At 35.8% G+C, this 26,995-nt stretch overlaps 2 protein-coding genes across 2 annotated transcripts; both read right to left on the bottom strand.

Moving 5' to 3' along the window:
- Positions 1-26,688, bottom strand: LOC149483172 (putative inorganic phosphate cotransporter). The gene is made up of 11 exons (XM_089702163.1): positions 26,551-26,688; positions 16,171-16,292; positions 10,917-11,096; positions 10,445-10,583; positions 7,460-7,677; positions 7,013-7,162; positions 6,639-6,771; positions 2,977-3,101; positions 1,087-1,206; positions 570-699; positions 1-145 (listed from the first exon to the last, which is right to left on the bottom strand). The coding sequence occupies exons 1-11, from the start codon at positions 26,582-26,584 to the stop codon at positions 87-89; spliced, it is 1,410 nt and encodes a 469-aa protein (XP_089558289.1). The 5' UTR covers positions 26,585-26,688; the 3' UTR covers positions 1-86.
- Positions 3,544-4,746, bottom strand: LOC149483173 (uncharacterized). Its single transcript, XM_089702189.1, has one exon. The coding sequence runs from the start codon at positions 4,666-4,668 to the stop codon at positions 3,679-3,681; it is 990 nt and encodes a 329-aa protein (XP_089558315.1). The 5' UTR covers positions 4,669-4,746; the 3' UTR covers positions 3,544-3,678.
- Positions 26,689-26,995: the final 307 nt, after the last annotated feature.

Genomic DNA, 26,995 nt, shown 5'->3' with positions numbered 1-26,995 from the left:
TTTATAATTTTACAATTTATATATTTACATTTTTTCATCACAGTCAGGTACAAAAATAAATAACAATTGACGCCTTGCGTTTCTCTTCACATGTGAACGCTACTTTCCTTTTCCGATGTCTTTATAGCATTATCTTGCTTTGTTTCTGAAAAAGAATAATTATAAAATTAATAAAAAAATAAAGATTATTTAATCTATATGAAATGTTTATTTGGGTATTTCAAGTTGAATCTATGAATTTACGAGCAAAGTATAGAGATTTATTTACGACATCAAAATTACGTACGATTTACCATAATAATGATGTAGGTACATTTACGGTATATTTTTTGCAAAAGTTAGATAAACAGATTAAAAAGAAAATCTATGAATATACAATTATTAATGTTTATCGGCTGTTTTTTATATGATCCTAAAATAAGTATTTAATCATGTGATGATTTTCAGCAAAGTTTTGTGCATGAGGCCACGAAGGTTTCTGAGCTGGTACTAATCTTTCCGACGGCCAATCTTCATCAGTGTACAAGCAAAGCCGGAGTGCACAGCTAGTAAGAAATATTAATACTAACCAATATCTTCATCTTCAGGGTCATTCCAGGGCCGTCTGTCTGACGTCGTGAACAGAATGAAAAATAAGTTTGTGAAGAAATACACAGCTGACGCCAGGAAGAAAACTTTGCGCCACTCAGCGGGGTCCGACTGAAAAATGTTGCAATGGAGTTAAGCGAGAACGAGATTAAATTTGTTTATATTTGAAGTCTGTTTGTTGTAATTATTACTAGTTTTTGCTTATGCTATATGATTAGTTTTTAATTATATTGTAATTAACTAATTATTATTATATTAAACGATATTTCATGTGTTTGATTAAACAAAATTAAAAAAGGTTTAAATTCATAAATCATTTAAAGGGGCTTCTTAATGGAAGTGAATAAAGCCTGTAGAATAACTGTTTTTATCCTTGAAATATTAATTGAGATTCTGTCATGAAGTTGGATAATTAACGCAAGTGAAGCCGCGATAATGAAGCTAGTTATACAAAATATAAAACAATATCGAACATTATTGTATTGTACAAAAACTTACCTCATCTTTGATGATAAAACCGCACACTAAAGGTGCAATGATGGATACGATGTTTGCAACGAAATTCGATATGCCCATAAGATTTGCTACGAAGTTTGGTGCCAGGTCGATGAACACTAGCTGTAATTAAATATAATTATATTTAAATACGAAAATGTATCAATTAAGTATTTTAATGATAATATTATAAACATATTATTATTATTATACTAGAGGTCCGCCCCGGCTTCGCCCGTGGTACATATTTCTCAATAAAAGGTAGCCTATGTCCTTTCTCGGGTATCAAAATATCTCCATACCAAATTTCATGCAAATTGGTTCAGTAGTTTAGGCGTGATTGAGTAACAGACAGACAGACAGAGTTACTTTCGCATTTATAATATTAGTATGGATAGTATGGATTATGGTAATAATACAAAAAAATAGATATCATTACGATACCAAAGTATATTAATAATATTCCGGTATACCAAACAAGTTATTTATACTCGTATTATCAAAGAAAATTTTGAACAAAATTTCCCGCCCTTTCAGGAAAAGTGAACTTTTATATCTTTTGTGCTACAAGTAATCTATGTAAAGTATAACGCCTGACGAAAAAACAAAAGCAATGCAATGTTTTTACGTCAACATCGTACTAAAGTGAAAGGGGAAATTTTTTATAACAATTACTTTATTAAAATATGGACACTTTTATGTTCGAGGCGTACGTTTATATTAGGGTTGTTGAGGATTCCTCTTCCGCTTCCTCATAATGCGGAAGTTCCGCAATATTTTGGGTTCCTCTACCGTTACCGCATCCTCAAAAATGAAAATAAAAAAATCCTCTTCCGCTATCGCTTCCTCCAAATTTAGAGGAAATTTATGAGGATGCTGATCCGATCGGGCGGCGAATTTACAAAGCCTATTATATATATATATGTATGTATTTGAGTTACGAGTCGGACTCTACTAACGAACAAGAGAACAACCGCCATATTTATATCTGCGCCTAACACTTCTCTCGATAATAATATAACATTTTCTCTCATACTCAAAAGAAGCATATTTTACCAAAGATATCAAAATGATGAATCGAATGTCAAAAGTCATTTTAAATTAAAAAACAAACAAGTTGTTTAAGCTTACATAATATCTACCAGTTAGTTTTTTTTTGTGGAAATCGCCTAATGTCGCTTCTGGCACTGAGATAGATTAGGTTTTTTCGAGTAATATGCATAAACAAAAGCTCATCTGAGTCCGGCTCGTGACTCAAATAGTACAGTACTTAGAGGCTTTGTAAATTCGCGATCGGGCGAGCTAACCTCCCCTAACCCTAAAACATCAATATGTACAAACAGGAGAATGGCTTTTGTTTTAATTTTTAATTTTAAAAGTTTTTGTTTTTTAATAATTTTGATTATAATTTCCTATCATCCTCATCCTCATCCGCATCCTCTTCCTCAAAAAATATCCTCATCCTCATCCGCATCCCCTAAATTTGTGTGTGAAAATTCCTCTTCCTCCTCCTCTTCCTCATAATCACTTCCTCAACAACCCAAGTTTATATGCCGTATATTTAAGTCACATTCCTTCCTTGGTGCACTTAAATTTTATATTTCATACTTACTTATTTATTTAGTTTCTTTCTATTATTAAAAAAATATTTTAGAATTATGGAATGTTGTGAATGTGCATCTATAATCTATGTATGTTATAATTTTAGGCGTTTTAAAAACAGCTTTCGAAAATAAATTTATTGAACTTCATCTTTTGCCAGCTACTCATAAACCATTATTAGGTACTTATAAACTTTAGCAGTTTTATTTTAATTAGAAATTGTACTATATTTCTATACATATATAACTAATATAAATATAATTAATAGAATTAATTAAATTCGTAACTTACCATGTACCCAGTGTATTGGCCAGCATTTATGCCAACTGTAATTGTCAGCATGATAACCGCGAGGACCATGTTTCCTTCAGGTATGTAAGATAGACCTATTAGAGCTACGGCTGGACCCCAAAGACCTGTAAAATGTATATTATTCTATATTATTTACTAGCTGCTCCGCGCGGTTTCACCCCCGTGGCTCCACCCCTGTTGGTCGTAGCGTGATGATGATATATAGCCTATAACCTTCCTCGATAAATGGGCTCTCTAACACCGAAAGAATTTTTCAAATCGGCCCAGTAGTTCCCGAGATTAGCGCGTTTAAACAAACAAACAAACTCTTCAGCTTTATAATATTAGTATAGATGTACGATTATAATTTAATAAGTTGTTGTATATTCTTGAGGAATAAGGACACACAACGCTATCTAGTCTCAAATTTAAATTTTTTTTTTTTTTTTTTTTTTAAAGGCACCCGCCATCACAGGGTGTTCGCGCCACCTCTAGAATATTGTCCAGAGACGTTATTTTCATTTTTTTTTTATTTTTATTTATTTACAATCACAATTTATATCCACATAATAAATTAAAAATAGAATTATTACAAAATAAAAATATTACAAATACAAAATTAAATATTAAAATACTGGTAAATAAAATAAATAAAATAAATTCTACAACAATTGAAACTATCCCTAATATCACAGAATCACATCACACCCCATTATTTCGCTTATTGACTACTTCTACAATATATTTACAATATTTAAAGAAAGTATCCCTAAACTTATCCCCCAGGGCGGAAGGTAGATTCTCACCCGTCATCGCCATGCCTAATTTTTGTTCAATAGCATATCTATTGCTTGCAAAAATAGGGCACTCGAGTAACAGGTGAGGAACCGTCTCCTCTACTCCGGGCTGACATAGACACGACGGATTCTCCTTCAGCTTGAATCTGTTCAAGTAGAAGGCGAATCCGCCGTGACCAGTCAGTACTTGTGTGATGTGGTGTGTGATGTCTATTTTTCCGACTACTTTGTATGCAGCAGCAGCGCTTGGGAAAAAGAGCTTCGTGACTCCGGCCGTTCCTCCTACTTCGTATCTCCTATCCCATTCGCCAATCGTATCCTGTCTCAAGATACGCTTGACGAATGAAACAGGACACAGATCGTAATCCGGTTTCCTCCTCAACCCCAGAGCGGCCCCCTTGGCTAACTCGTCTGCCCGTTCGTTCCCCTTCAGCCCTGCGTGCGCCTTGATCCAAAACAGGGAGACCTCCCGCCTCTGCGATGCAGCTTTTCGGAGGGCCGCCCGTGTTTGCACAGCCAGGGGATGAGGGGAACTCAGGGTGACCGCCTGGAGCGCCGATCTGGAGTCGCTGAGGACACCGACCTTTGCCGCTCCACTCTTGCAGGCTATATCTACTGCTCTTTTGAGCGCAAGGAGCTCAGCCTGATAGACGGTACAATACGGCGACAACGCAAGCTTGATGGCCTTTGTCTCGATCGCACCTTCCCATACATAAAGGGCGGCTCCGACTCGACCCTCAATCTTGCTGCCGTCCGTATAGATCCTATGGACGTGGCTGTCAACCACGTCGGCATAGGTGCCCTCATCTACCAAGACGAACCCCAGCTCTACCTGCTCTGCCGGATGTGGGTCCTCAATCGCGGGTGCCATTCGTTCCACCTCCCTGTCCCTCATCACCGCCGGGTGCGACACGCCCCTCTTGATCTCATAAAGCCTCGAAGCTTCGAGTATTCTGAGATCAAGAGGGAGTATCCCAGCCGCAACGCAGAGTTCAGAGAGACAGTCCGATATGCTTTGCAGATCTTCTGGGCAAAACCTCGTTGAACGGTGTTGAGCCTCTTTCGGACCCCCATCCTTTCCGCTGTGGGCGCCCACGCTGCTGATGCATACAAGATAGTCGGTTCTATAACGGCGATATATATGGTCTTAACTACTTGGGGGTTAAGCCCCCAACTTACTCTGGCTGCTCTGGCTAACAGCTTGTAGCGGGCGATTGCCTTCTTACATACGCTCCCGACATGGTCGTTGAATGTCAAGCCGCCATCAATAATTAGGCCCAGTATCTTAATATTATCGTAATATTGGATGTCCACACTCCCCATTGTAAGTCGTGGCTTGTCATATTTTAGTTTTCGTGTCGAGAGCAGGGCACATGTCTTGTGTGGCGCGAATTTCAGCTTGTTTCTGACACCCCATTCGTCAATTTTTGCTAATATGCGGTTTGCCTTGACCTCTACTTCTAAACCCGTATCTCCATCGAACACTAACACTATGTCGTCGGCAAACGCCTGACAGAACACTTCCATCTCCTCTAACATCCACAGCAGGGGATCCAGCAAGAGGTCCCACAGGAGTGGTCCACCTATGGACCCCTGTACGCACCCCTTGCTGGTCTCCCTACTTACTTCCACACCTGCATACCTTACGTTCACTCCCCTTTCACTCAGGTAGCTGCTAATCACCCGCCTCATGTTCACCGGACACCCAACTTCGGCCAACCGCACCTTTATGGCTGGCCACCAGGCGCTGTCGAAAGCTCCCTCTATGTCCAGCGAAACCACAACAGAAACCTTCTTCTCCTCCCTCTTATCTCTGATATGGTTCACTAGTCTATAGAGGGCGTCTTCGGTGCTCCTCTGTGGCATGAAACCATACTGGTGGGGGCTTATTTTGGGCAGCAAGTAGAACCTGAGTCGGGCGACCAACATCTTTTCGAAGATTTTAACAGGTAAGAGACCAATCGGTCGATAGGCTTTCGGTACCCGGTATGATTCCCTGCCCGGCTTTCTCAGGACCACCACAGTCGCCCACTTCCACTGTTTGGGGAAGTAGGCGACAGTGAGGCACCTGTTCAACAGCGCAAGGAACCACTCCGGGTTACAATCTACAGCGTGCTTGCAGATGTCGGCCGTGAGGCCATCCGCCCCGGGGGCCTTCTTGGGATTGAAGGACCTAACGGCTCCCTTCAACTCCTCCATGATGAAAGGAGGATCGTCCGGACCCATCGGCGGTTCGGTGTCCAAGGACTCCGCCCGCCGGCGCGTCAGACGATGTTCCTCACTTTCACCACTCTCCAAGTCCACGGGGTAGAAAGTCTCCAGTTTGTGATGTTTAATGATGATGATGTAATTAGACATTTTTGAGACTCATTACTTGCTTAAAAAATATCTACTTCTCGATAAAGGCCTGTTCAGATTAGAGCAGTATCCGCTACCACCGTGGGTAGCGGTATCCCGATCGCACGCGATACTATTGTTTTACTATGTGTTCACACACTTATTTATTGCATGGTCTTTAATTTATAAATAACTAGCGGTCCGCCCCGGCTTCGCCCGTGGTACATATGAAAAATAGATGTTGGCCGATTCTCAGACTTACCCGATATGCACAGAAAATTTCATGAGAATCGGTCCACCCGTTTCGGAGTATGCAGACTAACATTGTGACACGAGAATTTTATATATAAGAGATTATTCAAATTAAATTCAAATTATATGAACAAGTTTATCACATAACTAGTTTTATAGTATAAGCTTTAGTCAGTTTGAAACTAGATGTCGCTGCATGAAAAGCCCAAGAATCGATTTGCTTTTGAAAATTTATTCATTGTCTCTGTTTAATATTTACAATAGGTATAAACCTACCTATAGAATTGGACAATTTCCTGGTATTGGACACGCTAAGCCAACCCTTTTTGACGATTAAATCTGTCATAATTCCCATGGGGAAGCTGAGAGCGTACATCGCCAAATATGGTAATGATGACAGCACTCCATTCTGAAAGGAAATAATAATAAATTTTGAGGTTATGTTTCAATGTAACATATATACCTTAAACAGTTAAACATTATGCGGACAATATACCTTAACTTAAGGGTATGTTTTTTTTTCAATTACTAATAAACAGACAAACTTTTGATGCCTACTAAACTATTTGAATAGGAGAGAAAATGTATAAATTAATGCAAAAATAATGTAATATTTGGTAGTTCATAAAAAAAATACTATAAATACGCACCTTAGTTAAATTAACATTAAGTACTTTAGCCATATATGTAGGCATTTCAGTCATCAGGGTAAAGAAGCCCCAATTCTGACCGCAGTGACCGACCACTGCCGCCCAAAATGGAAGGCAGAAGATGATTTTAGACCAAGGAGTCTTGTATCGCTGCAATAAAATATAAATCAATAATAAATATAACTGTACCTGTATATTCGAACCTGTTCCAAATTTCGTTGTTAGTTATAGGTGGAAGTTATAGTTTAAATTCATGATCAGAATAATAATAATTATAACGAGAAAAAGTGTATTGGATATATTTTAAGCCCAATAGCAATGGAAGATTTACAAGAAAAAAATTAACTGATTTCACCTCCTTAAAGTAAAAAATTTCAAGGTTTGACCAAGTATACAATAATTTATTGTCATACCGAATGCATGAAAATTATAACTTTCTTTTATTACCTTTGGTTCACCAACTCTTCCTAACGACGTCCGTATATACAATAACTCCTCTTGCGATATCAGCTTCGAGTCTTCTGGACAAGCACCACCAATGAAGATGTACACCACTGTCCACACCATCCCCAAACTGCCGGTCGCGTAAAAGATGGCCTGCCAACCCCAGGCTTCAGCCAGGAAACCAGAGGCTATAAGTTGCAGGGCAATTCCGAGCTGAGCACCTGGAATTTGTGACAAGAATTATTATTATTATAAAAACAAAAAGTCCTGCTAATTTGCCTTTAAAATGAATCCTATGCCACTACACATTTTGATAATTGCAACTTGCCTTATAAGTCAAAATCTGGTTTGGGCTGTAGGACATGACAAAGAAAATACTCGAGTAGAAGAAAATATATACATACATACGTACTCGTGTAACATAACTCTCCATCTTTCGCAGTGAGGTAAAAATAGGATATTTTTCGGACTTATCGAACAAATAATTTAGGAACATAACCTCAATATAAAAGTAGCGAAAAATCCTTGCAAAAATCTTTAATTAGACTAATAATTACAAAGATACATGCTGTGAATATTCTTTTAACCGCTCATATGCTTTGCGCAACCACAGTTGCAAAAATAAAATACGCTAAATAGCTTGCAAAAAAAATAAAGGTAGCCTACTTTGCTAGTGCTCTGGAACGTGCGCCGCGCGTTCGACGCACCGCTATTAACCCTCAACTACCTGACCGGAGTCTCTCAGACTCCAGCAGTCTTATTTTTGTCTATATCTTTACAAGCAAATGTATTTGAACGGTGTGCGTCCGTGTACCTTCGCCCCTCTGCCTCCAGTACCGCCCCTGAACTCGTCGAGGTCATACGCGCGCGCGCTGTGTTTTGGTGAGTAAAAAACTATGTCGTGGAGTCTGAGAGACTCCAGGTAGGTAGTTACGTGACTTTTTCATGAAACTTTTTTTTTCTGTTTTAGTTCAAAATGACCTCGAATGATAAAAATATTGATCGTTGGTTGGAGGAGGACCTTTCCTCGAACGAAGAAGAATGTTTTGATGAACTGTGCAGTGGACACGAGGAAGATATTGAAGAAAATTGTGTTCTTCCCTGTGATTCTGCATCTGATACAGAGATGCAGATGCAGGATGTAGTTATGAAGCACCTGAAAAGTTGGCAATACGCAAGTACTGCTTCACATGTGACCCGATAATAAAACTTAAGACGCAGTACTTGTGTTTCATATATAAGAAGCCTACATGCCTGTAGTGCTCCTACACGACGTGCTCAATATGCCGGGAAAAATTGTAAAGTTTGAGCCTTGCAATTTTATAAAAAAAATTCTTTTTTGCCAAAAATTTGTGTCACATTATGTTGATTAGTTACTAAACTTTAAACAATTTATGAAGAGAGTTCCTAATTTTTGTTAGTTTTTTTAAAGATCTCATTTATTAAAAGTGTAAAATTTTTGAAAAAATTTTGCTTACTTTAAGAAAAAGTGTAGTTTTTAAGTATAAGCCATAAGGTTATATGTATTTTTTTTACTTTTAAGAAATAAAGAAGTGTTCAAGCTATAACATGTTTCTTTTAATTTATTTTCATTTATAATAGTTTTTGTTTATTAAGAGTTCAAAGTATGGGAGTCTGAGAGACTCCAAGTAGGTAGTTACGTATAAGAAATTAGGGTCAGGTAGTAGAGGGTTAAAACTTAATTTATGACTTCCGCGAGAGGAGTACTTCAAATATATTGACTGTAATCGATTGCTATTGTAATAATACTATACAAAACTGTGTTATTTTTACAATATATGATTACCGTATACCTTAAAAAGTTATGAAATCGTCTAAAGTCTACTAACTTTTAAAGTCGTCTTTATTACATATTGATTACAACGGTCACTAAAATATTACTTTATAACAATAAAACACATGTTAGAGAATAATCTGGTAAGTAAACACGAGTAGAAATCAATAAAATACAACAATTACGGCATATTTTAACACTTCCTTGTAAGACACGTAAGATACAAACTAAGATATTCCCAAAATTCTGTTTGAAAGGTTGGTAGTACTGGGGAGAAATAGACGAATCAATTAGTTGTCTTTGGTTTAAATACGTAAAAATTAGACTCTGAGAGTATGAAATAGAGTTTATAATCAATTGAAATAAGAAAGTCGCTTTGCAACCACAGTTGCGCGAAACAAGATTCTCGATCGTGTTTTTGCAACTGTGGTTGCGCGTAGCTAAGTAAGGGGTCATTTTTTTTTTCTCAAGCATATGAGCGGTTAATGATGTTTCTTTATATCAAGTTTTAAAAAAAGAGAAAATTACGAAATGTGGTTTCTTCAATAAATATAATATTTCTTTTTTTGATAAATGTTTATCTTCCAAACGAATATTTTAATACGTACAATAATAAAAGGGAATAATGTAACTAAAAACAGTAGCAGCAGTCTATTCATTTACACGCATAGATATGTGATATTGAAGTGATAGTGAGCATGTAGATAGAGTCTTCTAATACGTTCATAGTTTAACATCCCTGTTCAAGATTCAAAGAAAAAAGATCAACAGAATATGATATTTTAAAGTATAATAATAATAAATATTAAAGAGTTTAGTAGTTCTAAATTTAAAACTTATATAAAAAATGTACTAGTTCAGAGAGCGTACTACAGTATTCAGGAATATATGGACGATAAAAACCCATGGAGGGTTGTCGCGAAAAAACCACAGGGCAGTTCTTTGGCATGTTATTATAATATATTATGATGTCACATATGTATTTTGTAAAATTGTAAAACTGACATGATTTAAAAGAGCAACTATGGAGTTTCTTGCCGGTTCTTCTCCGTAGATACTGCTTTCCGAATCGGTGGTAAATTTTAAAATATGTAATGACGTTTCAAAAGTGCTTCTATAAGAAGTCTAATTGAATGAATAAATGTTTGAGTTTGAGTTTGAGTTTGAGTTTAAATTCTTCAATTTCTACTCACCAGCATAAATAATAGTGGTTAGTGTGCCCTTTTCCTCTAGTGGAACCCACTGGCTTACTAAATGGTGCATGGAAGGGTAAACGAAAGCTTGGGTCAGACCTTGAAGAGTTCTACAAACGATCACTAATTGCCAACCTCCCTGGAATATTGGAAATTTGACATTTAAGTAGGAGTTATTATAGTTATTAGGAATTAGTGGGTGGGAAAAAGTTCTTTTAAATTTACGTAGGTGGCCAAATTATTTCCAAGTACAGTGCTCAGTGTTAATCAAAATTTACTTTTGAATCAACTATTCCTTCGCTAAGGCTACAAGGATTTCATTCTTCATATATAATTAAATTGTTACTTCATTCAGATAAAGAAAAAAGATAGAGAATATGTGTTAAGATAGATTGGAATAAAGTGTTAAAATAAACTGAGTCCATAAAAATTAGGTACATATTTTAATAGGTATATTAATAAGGTTACTCACAAGTTTAGCCAAAAATGGCATCAACAAAGACAGCAAAGAATTAACCCCAACGGAGATGGTGATCAGCACTTTTCCCCCGAACTTCCTAGCCAGGACACCACCAGGTATCTGCAGGATCACGTAGCCCCAGAAGAATGAAGAGAGGATCATGGACTGGATGCTGTAGCTCCAATCGAAATACTGCAAGGAAACATATTTATACTTAAATTATATTTCTTCATAATCTTATACATATTAATATATTCTTACTTATTATATTTATGCTATTCCTCTCCTCTAAAAAATTTCCGTCCGTACGTCTGGTTGTCTGGAAGAAATTGCTATTTAGCGATAAGACCGCCATTTGTTTTAATATATTATAATTAGATATAATAGATAGTTAAGTTATTTCAGAGCTATAAAGTATGAATAAATAAATAAATACATAAACTTATTTTACGTCCAGTGATGTCTCAATTTTTTTTAATGACTATAAACAAACCTGTAGAAGAAATAAAGTAATTAAGTATGTCTGATACATTTGCCCTCACATTTATTTTCTGCACTAGGTATAATCTTCTAGTTTTACTGTTCTTTTATTAACCGAACCTTTTTGCCCATTAAACCGAATTCTTTGTTAAATACGAGTATTTAATTAACAAGACGTCTAGTTCGAGTTGATTGATCCTAAGGATTATATCCTTTTGAATTGCAATACATTGCCCTATATCAAACACGATTGACGACATTCACTATGCAAATATATTTAAAAAACCGAAGGTTATAAACTTTAAAATAATCCTTCTTTAATTGTTTGTGTGTGTTTGTTTAATATGACTTTCATATTAAACACATTTAACAATTCTTATAACTACACTAAATTAAATTGATTTTCTGTTTATTTTTTCGAAGCTTATTTCTAAATGACTGCAACGAACTTTATAGGTTTTTTGTTGCACGTATATACTTTTTAACAACCAAGTATTCCTCAAATTAAAATGTAATCGCAATGCAAATTTAAAATACACATTTGGATATCGTAAAAAACATGTTACTAACTCATTTTTTACCTAATTAATTAGGACCTGTTTCTAACGGTGAATTTTATCGGTTTAATATGTTACGTCAAAATATTTACTTACTATACGGAAAATCTTTGAGAGAATAATTATAAAGGTCACATGTATTTTTTATGTCTCTATTATGCATCTAATTTTTATGTTCCCGGTGAGTAGCTCGTAATCCATACTAATATTATAAATGCGAAAATAACTCTGTCTGTAACTTAATCACGCCTAAACGAAAGAACCAATTTGCATGAAATTTGGTATGGAGATATTTTGATACCCGAGAAAGGACATAGTCTACCTTTTATTGCGAAATATGTACCACGGGCGAAGCCGGGGTGGACCTCTAGTTCTTTATAATTATGGAATCGGGATCGGGAAGACCTGATAATATAAAAATCCACTAAAATATAGCATAAGTATTCCTCAGAAAATAATCTTTCAAATCGGTCCTGTATTTTTAGATTGGATTTGGAATTCGTTTCAAACACTCACACTAATCTTTTACCTTTAAAATGTAAGTGCAGATAAAAACTGGTATTTTGACATGATAAACACAAACAACTATTTCGTTTATTTGTTTATCTTCGTATAAATACGATAGCGATGGTATATTTTTATATTAAACTAGCGGTCCGCCCCAGCTTCGCCCGTGGTACATATTTCGCAATAAAAGGTAGCCTATGTCCTTTCTCAGGGTGTAAAGATTGTCTGTGCCAAATTTCATCAAAATCAGTTGAGAGGCTTAAGCGGGAAAGCGTGGCAGACAGACAGACAGACAGACAGAGTTACTTTCGCATTTATAATATATTATAATAGTAGGGATTTAAATGCTTGGTCGCGGAAGAATTCCAACCAATACCCGCGGCCCCATCATTAAAGCGGCTCGACGGAACACAGTGGGGTTTAAGTTTTAGTCGGTAAGAATCCGACATAACCCACGGCTCCTTCCCCCGGGGCCGTGGGTATCTTTGGAAGATTTCCCCACTATAAAAAAAAGAAGGGATTTAAATGCTTCTTTTTATCAGCTAAAATAAAGTAGCATTGCATTAATAAACGACATTTTGCTCGCTGTTTATTTTAATTTAAAATCTGGTGTCACCCTGGCAGTCGGTCATGGTTAGGACAACTTGAAACACGTTTGCGGTGGCTAACCTTAGTTATCAATATCCGTGTTTATCTATAGTACCTATTGCAAGCGAATTTATAAGCTACTAGCGGTCCGCCCCGGCTTCGCCCGTGGTACATATGAAAAATAGATGTTGGCCGATTCTCAGACTTACCCGATATGCACAGAAAATTTCATGAGAATCGGTCCACCCGTTTCGGAGGAGTATGCAGACTAACATTGTGACACGAGAATTTTATATATAAGATACTACTTTCGCAGGTTTTTGCATAATTTGAGAGGACTAACAAAGAACGAAGACTTGTTTGATTGCTTTTATAAAAAGCTTACAAATAATAAAAAACTCTAGTGAAATCAGCGCAGATATGCAATTTTTTGGAAAAATCATAATTTGAGAAATGATAACAGGGAATTAACAACATAATATAAAACAAAGTCGCATCCCGTCGTCTATCTATCCCATTACATGTTAAGACTTTAAATATATGCAACTGATTTTGGTGCGTTTTATATTATAGCTGTTGTTCTCGAGAAATGTTTTAGTATACAGGGTGACTGGTAATTCGACGTGATCCTTCAAAGGAGTTATACTAGAGGTCATTTGCAATAAATTAAGTCCTGTTAACCAGGGGCAAAAATGGATGGTTATTGAGCTATGACGGATTTTGATATGAAAATTTTCTGCCTTTTTACCAAAAACAATTAATTATGAAAAAACTACTACACTGTTAACATTCAATTGATATTTTTTTGAAAGCCGAAGAATGAGCGATCAGTTTAAAAAAAAAACTTGCTCAAAACTTGCATCACCTCAAAAAGAAAAGGGTCATAGCTCAGTAACCATCCATTTTTGACCCCTGGTTAGCTGGACTTAATTTGTTGCAGATGACCCCTTTGAAGGATCACGTCGAATTACCAGTCACCCTGTATAGTATGTAGTTATGACAAAGCAAAACCACAAGCTAGTATGACAAATGGAAATTAGTCTTCAATCTGATGCAGACTTGAAATTCCAAATAAATTACAAAAGCTGATAGTATAATTGAAATAGCGCAGTCGTAACATAAGTTTTATGTAATTCAATTCGTTTCTCATTCAGAAGCTGGTTAAAACTTGGGACAAATTCATTGACTGTTGGAACTTAGTCACGTCTCACTAAGCCTGGTGGCTATTAAAACTTTGTCGCGTTCTTAAGTACTTTTTTAAAGTAATTAGAAAAAATATATTTCAATTTAATTCTTTTAAGTTTTGATTTTTCTTATGATATATGATACACCTCGTAAAAAGGTTAAATATTTGACATTGTCCTTCTATTTAAATTTTTTTAGGTGGCCAAGCGGTTTAAGTGCGAATTCGAATCCTAAGTCACGCCTTTTTTAATGTTTTTTTTTTCAAATTAACTATTGATTAGGACAACAAAGCGTGGTGTGTCTATTTAGAAATTTATCTTGTAATTCTGACAAAAATAAGAAGAATCACACGAAATACAGTAACTCATTATTCATCATAGATTACTAACGTAGATGTTTGATATCAATGATTTGAATGATAAGAGTATAAATGATATGCTGTTATATGATGTATTATATGATAGTTTTGTCTTTATATCGATATGTTATCAAAGTTATAAGAAAGTTTATCATAAAGTATTAAACTTGTCACAATATACGATACGCGAATATACGATAGTGTCGATACTATATTATATTTATATCGTACCTATTTTGAGTTTAATTTTCAGTCTCCAAGAATTTTTATAATAATAACCAATTTTACAATTTCATTATATTATTTATGTTATAGGTATGTGCTTATCTCTAAGACTTTCATTACCTATCAAATTGAATCAGCGTTTTTGTATACTATTAACTATTCTGCGGTTTTGGTTTAATCTAACTGATTATAGCATTATGAACATAGCACTATTGAAATCTTATTTTTGAAGTGAAAACTTCTTTAGCGGCGTTGAGCACTTTTTCTGTAATGGGTATAAAATCTTAAACTCGCGTCAGGACACGTGACCTGATCGAAAAAGCGTAAGACGGATGGACATCATATCAAACATGCTCAATGTTAATAATCAAGTTTTCACTTCTGCCGGCACTCCCGGAGTGCATCCAGTCTTTTTTTATTACACCCCTTTCAGTGTGTCGTGTTCGAATAATTCCACTATGAATGGAAATTTTGCAATAATGAGGGATACATGTACTATCATTGTCTTATTAACCCAGACGCCATCCGAGATAACCTCTTGTAAAACTTACGATAATTCATCAAATTTGTTATTTCTATACGTTATTTGACCCTTAATTTAACGAGCAAATTATATGACTGTTTTATCAACTTAACGCGCGATAAGTTTTATTTTTAAATCTTTTTTTTATCTGTTTTCAGTAATTGTTCTTCAAAATAAATACTGCAATAGCAGTGACCTTTTTTGTTTTTTATTTATAACCTTCATGTTTATCGTTTGGTTAGTGACCAACCAGTTATCAAAGGTGTAAGCGTAGGTGTACTTTTTGATTATTTTGACTAGGTTTTACATATTGATAAACTAAGGTCGACAGAAAGTAATCGGTAACTCTTTTGGAGTAGTAAGTTGTACTTCCAAGCAATTGTACTATTGTATTTATTTGCCTGTCTATCTACATGTCTTATTATATCTTTTTTGTATGTACTACTACTTGTTTATTTACTAGAAGCTGTCTATCTATCTGTTTGTTTATCAATCTATATGCGTCTTTGTCTATTAATCTGTCTCCTAGAATACCTGTACTATTTTTTTTGCCTGTCTGTTTACTCGTCTACAAGCCTATCTGTTGTAGTTTCTTCCTCAACAGGGAGCCATCTATTAACCCCTGTTTTTTCTGCTTAAGGATGCGTTTCTAAAGAACCAATAGTATGGCTTCAAACTCTAAATAAAGCGATTGGTTCTTTACAAACATATCCCTCCCATCGCATACCCGCACATCTATGGTGAAAAAGCACCTTAATGCCGAATAATTACTATCCCTATACCTAATATTGTAACCTAATAATCCTAGTTGCCTCGTTTAATAGAGGATTATGATAAGCTTACCGTCTCATTCTGTTCATTGGTCATGTCTACAATAGCCATGCTTATGTTGACGCGCATGCAGAACGCCAACAGCATGGCCATAAAAAGGAGGAAGGTCTGGGCATGGCGGACCCCTAGGCCCTCTGAAATCAAAATGAAAAAACATTAAATAAATTCAGTGGCAGTTTTTATAGACCTAAAAATTCAAACGGATAGATTAGAATCTGTTTATCTGTTCTTAGTGCGTACCGCCAAAGAGTGGAACTCCCTGCCAGCGTCTGTCTTTCCGGAGAACTACAATATGGGTTCCTTCAAGAGGCGAATAAATAGGCATTTTCTAGGTAGACATGATTTACCACCATAGACCGCGTCACCGCTTTCCATCAGGTGGGACTGTGGTCAAATGTCTACCTATCCGAATTAAAAAAAAAAAAAAAAAATATCAAAGGTTCAGATTACAAAATATTGTGGGCTACATTTTCTGTTTTAGTTACTTCAGAGATGTTTCGAAATTAATTCCCATAATATAGCGTGCAATGAATGAAAGAGTGTTTGTGATTATTGAAATTTTATTTAGTGTTTGTAAATTTTGATGATGGCTATCATTTCATTCATTTATTTCCACTTGCGGCTTAATTTACTTTTAAACATATAGACTAAATAAAATTTTGCATTATGTGTAGCATAACTACATAGTCAATTGTTTATTATCCCTAATAAAGAATAATAAATAGTAAATAATAAAGTCTCTGTCGTTGTCTGTCCGTCATTATGAATGCTTAAATCTTTAAAACAAGGCAACGGATGTTTTTTTTACAAATAGAGTGATTCACTAATAATTTTCAGGTTTAAAACAGAAAGGTTTTAATATATTATTTTTAGGTTTTAAACAAAGCGAGCGAAGCCGCGGGCGTAAAGCTAGTGTGTAAAATAATATTACGACTCAGTTGATGTTCTTCGAACCCACGATGCAATAGTTACTGGATGCCCTTTGCTTTGATTGATATCTCCGCGGTTAAAGGCCAGAAGTAATGCGTACGTTGAAGATTCCATAATGCATTCATTTATTTGTCTATGCCTTATAGTTCATTAATATTTGCTAAATAATAGTGGAAACCATTCCAAGAACCACTTGTTCTTTAGAATAACATAACAGGATGTTGATGAATTTTAAAACAACAACGTTTTTTTTTACAATAAATTGCATTTACCATCGAACACACACGTTAATATTCAGAACAATTTAATTTAATTTAAAAAATATCAGCGATAAATAAGTTACCATTACCATCATCAAAATAAATAAAAAGCATAATATTTTATTCATAACTAGCGGTCCGCCCCGGCTTCGCCCGTGGTACATGTTTACGTTTTCTGTACATAAGAACCATCCTCGTACTTCAAGGAATATAATAAAAAAAGAATTATCGAAATCGGTTCAGCCGTTCTCGAGTTATGCGCTTACCAACACATTTTGCGATTCATTTTTATATACAGGGTGTCCCGTTATTGGTATACTAAGCTCAAAGGAGGTTATAGTTTTGCATACGCTGAGTTCGTAAAAAATACTTATAAAATTCCAGACGCATTTTTTTTTCAAATAGATGAATTCTTAAAACTCTATGTGTACACCCATAACAAGCAATGTCTGTAATGCACCACCACCATAAATGTAATCCTCTTAAACTTTCGGGTTGTCTGGCAGAAATCGCTTACAGCGATAAGACCGCCCTCTGTACATGTTACTACTTGTATAGCTCTTAGTTTCTAATCCTGTATTTAATGTGCAATAAAGAATTTTTCATTCATTCATTCATTCATTCAAGCAACCCGCCCAACTTTACCACCAGCACGTGAGCTATCGTTTAAGAATATGTTTTCATAGACAAAATGCTCACATAAGCGAAGCGGTATATGCCGGCTGCGCGAAGCTAGAGAAGAAAACATGGATTTTCAGGAGAAATTTAGCAAACAATTTTTGACGTAATTTTGTTGTTTAAGTATTTTTTACGTGATCAGTGTATGCTAAACTACAAGTCTCTTCGCGCTTAGTATACCAATAGTGGGACACCCTGTATACTAGCGACCCGCCCCGGCTTCGCACGGGTATAAAATAGATAGCCGGGCGGCCGCGGCCGGCCAGTACCGCCGCAAACGCTACGTCCCGCAATTTTTAAATCTGTAATATCTTCGAAAATATTCACTTAAATCATACGGTGTAAAGGGCCATATAGATCTATATTAAATGAACAATGTATTCAAGGTATTTAATTGGTTAAGGATTAATGCTGTATTGGTTAAAATCGCATCGAAAATTAGCCATTATTTGTCGTAAAAAGTAAATGACAAAAAAAAGTTATTGTGGGTTATCCATAAGAGATAGACATATGCCATCGCGGACTTTTCTGTAGACCTTTTCAATGTGTATAATACTTAGTACATTATTTTGATAAAACTCGTAGGGTTCAGCCTGCGTTTGCAATGTAAGCGGAAAAAAAATAATTTTTTACGACATCACATTAGAAACAAAAATAACAGTACTTCTCCACTATTTAATGGATGTTATTATACATATAAACCTTCCTCTTGAATCACTCTATCTATTAAAAAAAAACGCATCAAAATCCGTTGCGTAGTTTCAAAGATTTAAGCGTACAAAGGGACATAGGGACATAGGGACAGGGAAAGCGACTTTGTTTTATACTATGTAGTGATGATGAAGAAGAGAAGATGTAATACAATGAAAATGAACAAGATTATGTCACTATTATATCGTAATTTAATAGCATATAATTGTCATACATTTAATATAATGGCAAAGCAGGTTATCGGCAAAAAATACTTTCCAATTTATCTATCACAGGAGTTTAACTTTTATATACTTAGTACTTTCAGGTCATTTTGCTTTGAACCTAAGTATGGTGTCATAACGCGAAATTATGCAAAAACTGAATTATATTAAACACTAGCGGTCCGCCCCGGCTTCGCCCGTGGTACATAATATTTACGTTTTCTCTACATAAGAACCATCCTCGTACTTCAAGGAATATAATAAAAAAAGAATTATCGAAATCGGTTCAGCCGTTCTCGAGTTATGCGCTTACCAACAACTAAGTTTTGTTAGATACCTATTCACTGATCAATTTTCTTTACGGAGAAGTGTATGATCACCATTACATTTGTATGTAGGTATGACAATTGTTTCTTAGCTCTCGCTGGGAATCGAAATCAGGACTTCGGGGCTGAAGACCCAAAATAAGACAAAGGCTACTTTTATCCCGGATATCCCACAGAAACCGGAATTAGGCGGGTTTTTCTTTGAAAACGCGGGATGAAAACTAGTGATTACTAAATTTATAAGTATAATCGTATAGGCTAAATAACTATTTCTCTTTTTAATCGTACCCACACTTACTGCTCCTATAAAAATTGAAAAAGAAAACTCAATAGAAATCAGCTATGTGGTTTTCATTTTCTCAAGCGCTAAGGCATTAAAATTCAATAAAAACCTTTGAATATTAATTTATAATACTTCGCTAATTAGCTATAGATTGATTAATTATTTATGTTTTTGTCGGTTTGCTTATTAGGTATTTTTAGTTTAAAAACAAAGGCATTCGTAATTTTCTCATAATCTATAGATACATATAATAAATCTGTAGAAGGGTCAATTCTGTACATTGAAAATATTGAAAAAATAACTAGCAGGGGGTGTTACTGGATCGATACCAAACCCAAATAGGTATGTGATTAAAAAAATTTTTGTCTGTCTGTCTGTCTGTCTGTCTGTCTGTATGTGAAGACATCACGTGAAAACTAACGGTTCGATTTCGATGAAACTTGGTATAATTATACCTTATTATCCTGGGCGTAAAATAGGATACTTTTTATCCTGGAAAAATACGTAGAAAAAAATTAATCTTAATTTTTCAGTTTTATCCATAGACGTTGTTCTGTAGAACCGCGAACACACGTTGCGTATTATTATAGGCCTAGCCGTATTTGGGTCCAATAGATATTTATAAGATGTCATTGTCAGAGTTACTCAAAATGGAGAAATAACCATCCACGCGAAGACAGAAATCCGCGCGGACGGAGTCGCGGGCGGAAGCTAGTATATAAATAATTATTTGTGTGAAAGAGTGCCTACTGTATTAATAAAGTACCTACATTGGCATAATTGCAAATGGCGTAGTTATTCCAAAAATGTATTTCTTGCTTGACTGATGATTGAAGTAATGTAAATTACAATATAATTATTATTTCTTTATAGTTATTTACTTGTACCTAGGTATATGTTAGTTTTCCGCAGCTTGTTCCTATAAAAAGCAATTCTCTTGCACTTTTGCCTCTTATTTTCAACCGACTTTAAAAAAGGAGGAAGCTCTCAGACTTCAACTGTTATTTTCTGTTATGACGATTCTTTTTTGAATGGATTCTGATGATACCTAAGAATCTTTTGAGGGATATATTTAACCTTTATTAAATATTTACTACATACATTGATAACATCTATGTTAACTGACAGACTTATTTAAGCATTTACAATTAGGTAACCGATTTAAAAGCAGAAAATAATTTTATTTTCATACATCATAGAATGATTACTTCAATATTTAGGATCCTCTGAAATTGTAATCTCAAATACAATCCTACTACCACTAGGTACTAATAATATTATAAATGCGAAAGTTTGTGAGGATGGATGTGTGTGTGTGTTTGTTACTCATTTACGTAAATACTACTGAACCAATTACTAGGTATGAAATTAGTTCCCCCCAACGGTCCAGGCCTTGTCGCGGCGGAGGGGCTCAGTAGCTCAGAGTTATGGCCCTCTGAGTGAAGCGAAATTGGACCAGCGAGGGGCTGAACGGCTGGTTTAGAGTCGGGGAGATTCAACCGGCCCGACGGCCAGGGCTAGGTGTGGCCCAGCGGCCGCTGTGTGCGGCGTGGGATGGCGGCCAGAGGTCGTGGCTTGGCGGACCCCGTGTCGACTAGGCAAAGGTGGCGCTGAACGGCAGTTGGGGTTGGAAAGCCTCGACTGACCCGACGGCAGAGGTCCTGTTTGTGGGCCAGAGAGGAGCCGGCTTTTATGCGGCGGTGGATGGCGGCCAGAGGTCGCGGCGCAGCGGGCTCGCTGGTTTAGCAAGCCACGCCGTGCAGCGGAGGGCGGGATCCCGACGCGTCATTGTGATGACGCGCGGAGACTCCTGCAGAGAGGTGTGGGGCGGCGGCCGCTTTAAAACGGTCTGCCAACTCGTAATCCGGTCCGTGGGGCCGGACCGAGGGCCACCACCTCTGGTGAGGTGGGGGCTGCGAGGTAATCTCTATAAAAGTGCGCCGGAGGGTCCCCCGACGTGTATTTCACACATCGGAGGACCTTCCAGCGTGCACCCTCCGGCCGGACGGTGATGGGGTCGGAGGTTCGGGGGAACGCGGATGATGGAGCGGGGAAAGATCCATTGTCTGCGCGTTGGTGGCGTAAGCCTTCGTTCCAGCAGCCGCCAGCGAGGGGGGTTCTAGTGGTGGGCCTGGAAACGGGCATCTGCTGGGCGGGACACGCGGTAGAGTCGTAACCGTTCCCGCAGTTCCGTCCAAAGCAGCGCGATGGAACAGAGTGGGGTTTTAGTCGGTAGAAATCCGACATAACCACGGCTCCATCCCCGGGAGCCGGGGGTATCTAAGAAGATTTCCCCACTATAATAAAAAAAAAAAAAAGGTATGAAATTAGTTATCTATTAGCACACATATAAATGGTATCTTAGATTAACACGTAGGGTAGGTTTTAACCCGGAAATCCCACGGGAACGGGAACTATGCGGGTTTTTCTTTGAAAACGAACTTTCTTTGAAGCTAGTCATCAAGTAATAAATCTATACAAACATGACGTCGGGTCGTTGCACAAACAAAACAAAAACATAGTAAATATATAAAATACATGTAATAAATAAAAGTCACTATTTAATTCAATTATGTTAACTTTATTCATCAAATAAAACATCAAGAAATAGGAAAGAGTTTCAATCATCTGCGTCGTATTTCCGACGACATTTTTTACGAGTCGCCTTGTGCAGATTATTTCCGTATTAAGCCTTTGTACATTTAAATCATTCGTTTTTGCGTTAACTATAACATCTACATTATGTCCAGTGTTCTACAACTTGTAACATAGCTCTTCCTACTAATCACAATATTATAAATGCGAAAGTTTGTGAGGATGTGTATGTGTTTGTTACTCCTTCCCGCAAGAACTGCCGAAACGATATACATGAAATTTGGCACACACATAGAGAGTTTGGATTAGCATATATGTATGCTATTTTATTGTAACGGGCTTTTGGATTATCACCAAGTTTTAGCCAATTTAGTTTCAATTAAAAATGTTGCAAAAACGGGAAAAAACGATTTTTGAGAGCAAAGTTCAGAAATAAATTATTTCTACTGCTTTGCCTAGCCATAGGGTTTGATTATGTTTAATTATGAATGTTGTTTCTATTATAGGTACATGCATGTAAGAATAATACACATAATATTATATCATAGGCTTAAAATGTGTGTCCACGTTATGTTTGAAATTGCGTTTAAATTTACGATAAAAATTGGTCAAGCCATTATTGAGCTATAAAATATGGTGTAAATTATGTAACTATAGTTAACTCGACTTTGTTTTATAAACAAAGATTTTTTGTTATTATAAAAGAATAAAACACTGTTTAATAAACAAACATACGTTTATTATCTATAAGAAAACTAAACAATTATATAGGCACTAAAGATTGTAATAAAAAATAATAATAGCATAGGTATAGAAAAAAGTTTATAATTAGACGCCACAAATTAAGCCTGTAATTTGTTTCCTGTCACTTGTTTTCATTTTTTCATTTCCTAAATGTTAATTGCCGCAATGACAGACTGATAACTTTTTGTAATTTGGCGCCAAAAACTGACATTTGTATTTTTTTAATTATGACATTCGCGGTGTCTCTGTCAAGTGAGACGAATCTACCACAAAAATCTAATACCGTTTCGAGCGTTCTAAAGAAATCTACACACATATTATACCTCCTCAAAAGTTTCGCGACATAATAATAATTATTATAACCGACTGACCTGTTGGCTTGGTCGGTAGTGGCCCTGCCTTCCTTGCCAGAGGTCGTGGGTTCGATTCCCACCCAGGGTAAATATGTATTTGTGTGATGAACATAGGTGTTTGCTCTGTGTCTGGGTGTGAATTATCCTATTAAAATATTTATTTAAAATTATATATGTATGTTTATCAGCCATCTGGTTCCCATAACACAAGCGAAAGCTTAGTATGGGATCAGATCGTGCCGTGTGTGAAGATTGTCCTGAATTGTTTATTTATCTATATCTATATATATAATAAAACTAAGTCAATAAAATGTGCGTGCCGATAAAACTTAAAAAGGAGTCCCGACACGATAAAGGGACTTATGTGGTGTGATAGCCCTTTATCCCCCCTCGAACAAGAAAGTTCCCGTTTTAATCTAAAGGCCATGTTTTTAAAGATATAAGGGACTTTCCGACCCTTCAACTTGGAAATTAAGTGCAGTGGCGCCATCTGTTATCGAATATTTGAACTTCGGAGACTATATTACACTCCAATAGACATAGTGTATAGTCTCCATAGTTGTGAGCCATTGCAGCATGTGTAGTAGTGGCGTGAAATTTAAAATTCCGATTTCAATAAAATCTTAAATTTAAATTTTGTGTATTTATACGCCATTATTTAACGTATATTTTGGAGTTAAAGTGACATAATTTTAGTTATCCAAATTAATTCTCAAAATATTTAAAAATTTAGGTTTTTAAATTTCGCGCCTTTACTACATACGCTACCGCTACAGAAGCTAGAAAGTTCCCGTTTTAATCTAAGGGCGTGTTTCTAAAGATATAAGGAACTTTCCAACCCTACATAGTGGCGCCATCTGTTATCGAATATTTGAACTTCATTCAGGACAACGATTGTTTAGGTTGCATTTCCAAAAGCGTTGCGAGCAATTGTAGCATGTGTAGTAGTGACACGAAATTATTTTAAAATTCCAATTTCAATAAAGTCTTAAATTTAATTTGTTGCTATAATAAAGTTATTAAATTTTGTGTATTTGTACGTCATTAGCTAACTTATATTTTGGAGTTAAAGCGACATTTAGTTATCCAAATTAGTTCTCAAAACATTAAAAAATTTAGGTTTTAAAATTTCGCGCTTTTAGTACAAATGCTACCGCTATAGAACCTTTTATTATGGCGGACGATAGTGACCAGAATACTCTAGAAGGTGTGAGAGGGAAAATATTTTCAACTTTTCTCGAATATTCTAGAGCCTAGGCTCTCTGAATATATAAGAGCCCGGTGTCGCTCACCAGAGTTAGTTTAATTTGAACAGCGAAACGAGCGATTTCAAAACGAAAAGAAAAGAAGTTATCTGTGAGCCTTTATTTAGAAGTATCACGTGTGAGTATTTTTAATAGTGTGTTTAATTAACTCTCGATTTTGAAACGAAATAGAAAAAAGTTATTTGTGGGTTTTTTTCGTGAAATTTCCCTATAATATTAACAACATGTAACCCATCAAACCCAAAACAGCTATGGGACTCTTTCAAAAGGAGTATGAGTGATGATATATTGTACCAAGTCCGACAAGCTAATCCTGAACTGACTATAGAATTCAATGACGAGATCTTCAATGAAACACTCATTCGCTTAGAAGATAAATGTTTAGCAATAAATAATCAAGCCTAAGTAGAACTTGGAATGCCAGCACCACAAAGAAATTCTTTTAGTGTGCTAAACTACGAAATTATGAAGGAAAAAAGTTACAACATCAATGAACTACTTGAATACATTGCTCACAACTCTCAATGACAATAAAAAAAAAGTTTACGACGTTATAATGAGCCGGATAAATAACAATATTGGTGGAATTATTTACTTGGACGCACCAGGAGGCACCGGTAAAACGTTTCTCATAAATCTAATACTGGCGGAAATACGTGCTAAAAAACTCATCGCACTGGCACTAGCATCATCTGGCATTGCAGCCACACTTATGGAAGGAGGACGATCTGCCCATTCTGCCTTACAAATACCATTGAATATAGCCGAACAACAATTCCCGGTATGTAAAATTTCAGGAAAATCTGGACGTGGTCAAATTTTAAAACAAGCTAAAATTTTCATCTGGGATGAATGCACCATGGCCCATAAAAAATTTATAGAAGCCATGGACAAAACATTACAAGAATTGCGAAAAAACTCTGAAATAATGGGAGGAGCTCTACTCATACTCTCAGGTGATTTTCGACAAACACTTCCAGTTATTCCCAAGACAACATCAGCAGACGAGATCAATGCATGCTTGAAAAAATCACATCTCTGGCCACAAGTCCAAATACTGCAATTAACAAAAAACATGAGAGTTGAATTATCAAGAGATGAAACAACAGCACAATTTGCTAAAATACTTTTACAAATCGGCGAAGGTACATATCCTACTGACCAAACGACCGGCCTCATTGAACTTAATAGTGATTTCTGTAATATAGCCACTACTGAAGACGAACTAATCGACAAAATTTATCCAAATATTATTCAGAACTATACTAATGCAGAGTGGTTATTTCAAAGAGCAATTTTGGCCACTAAAAATAATATCGTTGACGATATCAATTTTAATATTCTGAAGAAAATACCTGGTGAAGAGAAAATATATAAATCGATCGACACGATGGTATCTATTGAAGAAAGTGTCAACTTCCTCACTGAATTTCTAAACTCTTTACAAGTACCAGGAATGCCATTACACTAGGCCTTCGTCTGAAAATTGGAACTCCAATCATACTACTCAGAAATCTCAACTCCCCAAAATTATGTAATGGAACTAGAATGATCGTAAAACAGCTATCGAATAATATCATTGAAGCTGAACTTATTTCTGGAAAGACCAAAGGACAGACAGTATTTATACCTAGAATACCACTGATCTCTTCGGAATTGCCATTTCAATTTAAAAGACTGTAGTTTCCAATAAAATTAGCCTTTAGTTTTACAATTAACAAAGCGCAAGGATAAACTTTAAAATATTGTGGCATTAACCTCAAAGAATCCTGCTTCTCTCACGGTCAGCTATATGTAGCTTGCTCAAGAGTAGGAAATCCGAAAAATTTATGTATATATATACTCCGGACAATAAAATGAAAAATGTTGTTTATAAACAAGTATTATAAATAATGAGAAAACGTTTTCAATAAACTTTTTTTTTTACTTTTTACGTCATAGTTTATTTTTTTATTTCGACTCTACCACGTCATCTCATATCAACTCCCGGGCGAAGCCGGGTTTTTTAGCTAGTTTATAATAAAAATAGCAAAAAAATACTCACTCGGCCGTAAACTTTCACCTTCCACGACACCCATGTTTGTTTTAAAATAATATATTGACGTTATCTCATCACAACCCACTTATAACTGTCAGACACGACCACCACTAAGTCGGTATTAGCACCGACTGCTGTTGTTTTTGATCTTATGTTTACAATACTTATTATTTCAAACGTAATACTTGTTATTTCAAAATTAAAATAATAAAATTGTATCAATGTCTTAGACTATTTATAATTTTAAACACAATTTGTTATTAAAAACAAAATTATACGATAAATGTAATTTTAAACTATTAAACAAATGTATTAATTTGCATAACAAGTTAAAGGTCATCCCTCAAGTTTTTGCTAAAAGCTACCAGCCTTGATATAATTTTAAATTAAATGTTGACATATTTTGTGAAAGCAGGCTTAAAAATATACTGTTTGATATCTAAGATATTGT

Source organism: Colias philodice, chromosome 13 (genome assembly GCF_061535455.1).
Source record: "Colias philodice isolate Cphi_HAF_F1 chromosome 13, ilColPhil1 Martin Lab GWU primary, whole genome shotgun sequence".
Taxonomy (NCBI): Eukaryota; Metazoa; Arthropoda; class Insecta; order Lepidoptera; family Pieridae; genus Colias; species Colias philodice.
The sequence above is the reverse complement of the archived record's forward strand: the minus strand, read 5'-3'. Positions and strand labels throughout refer to the sequence as shown.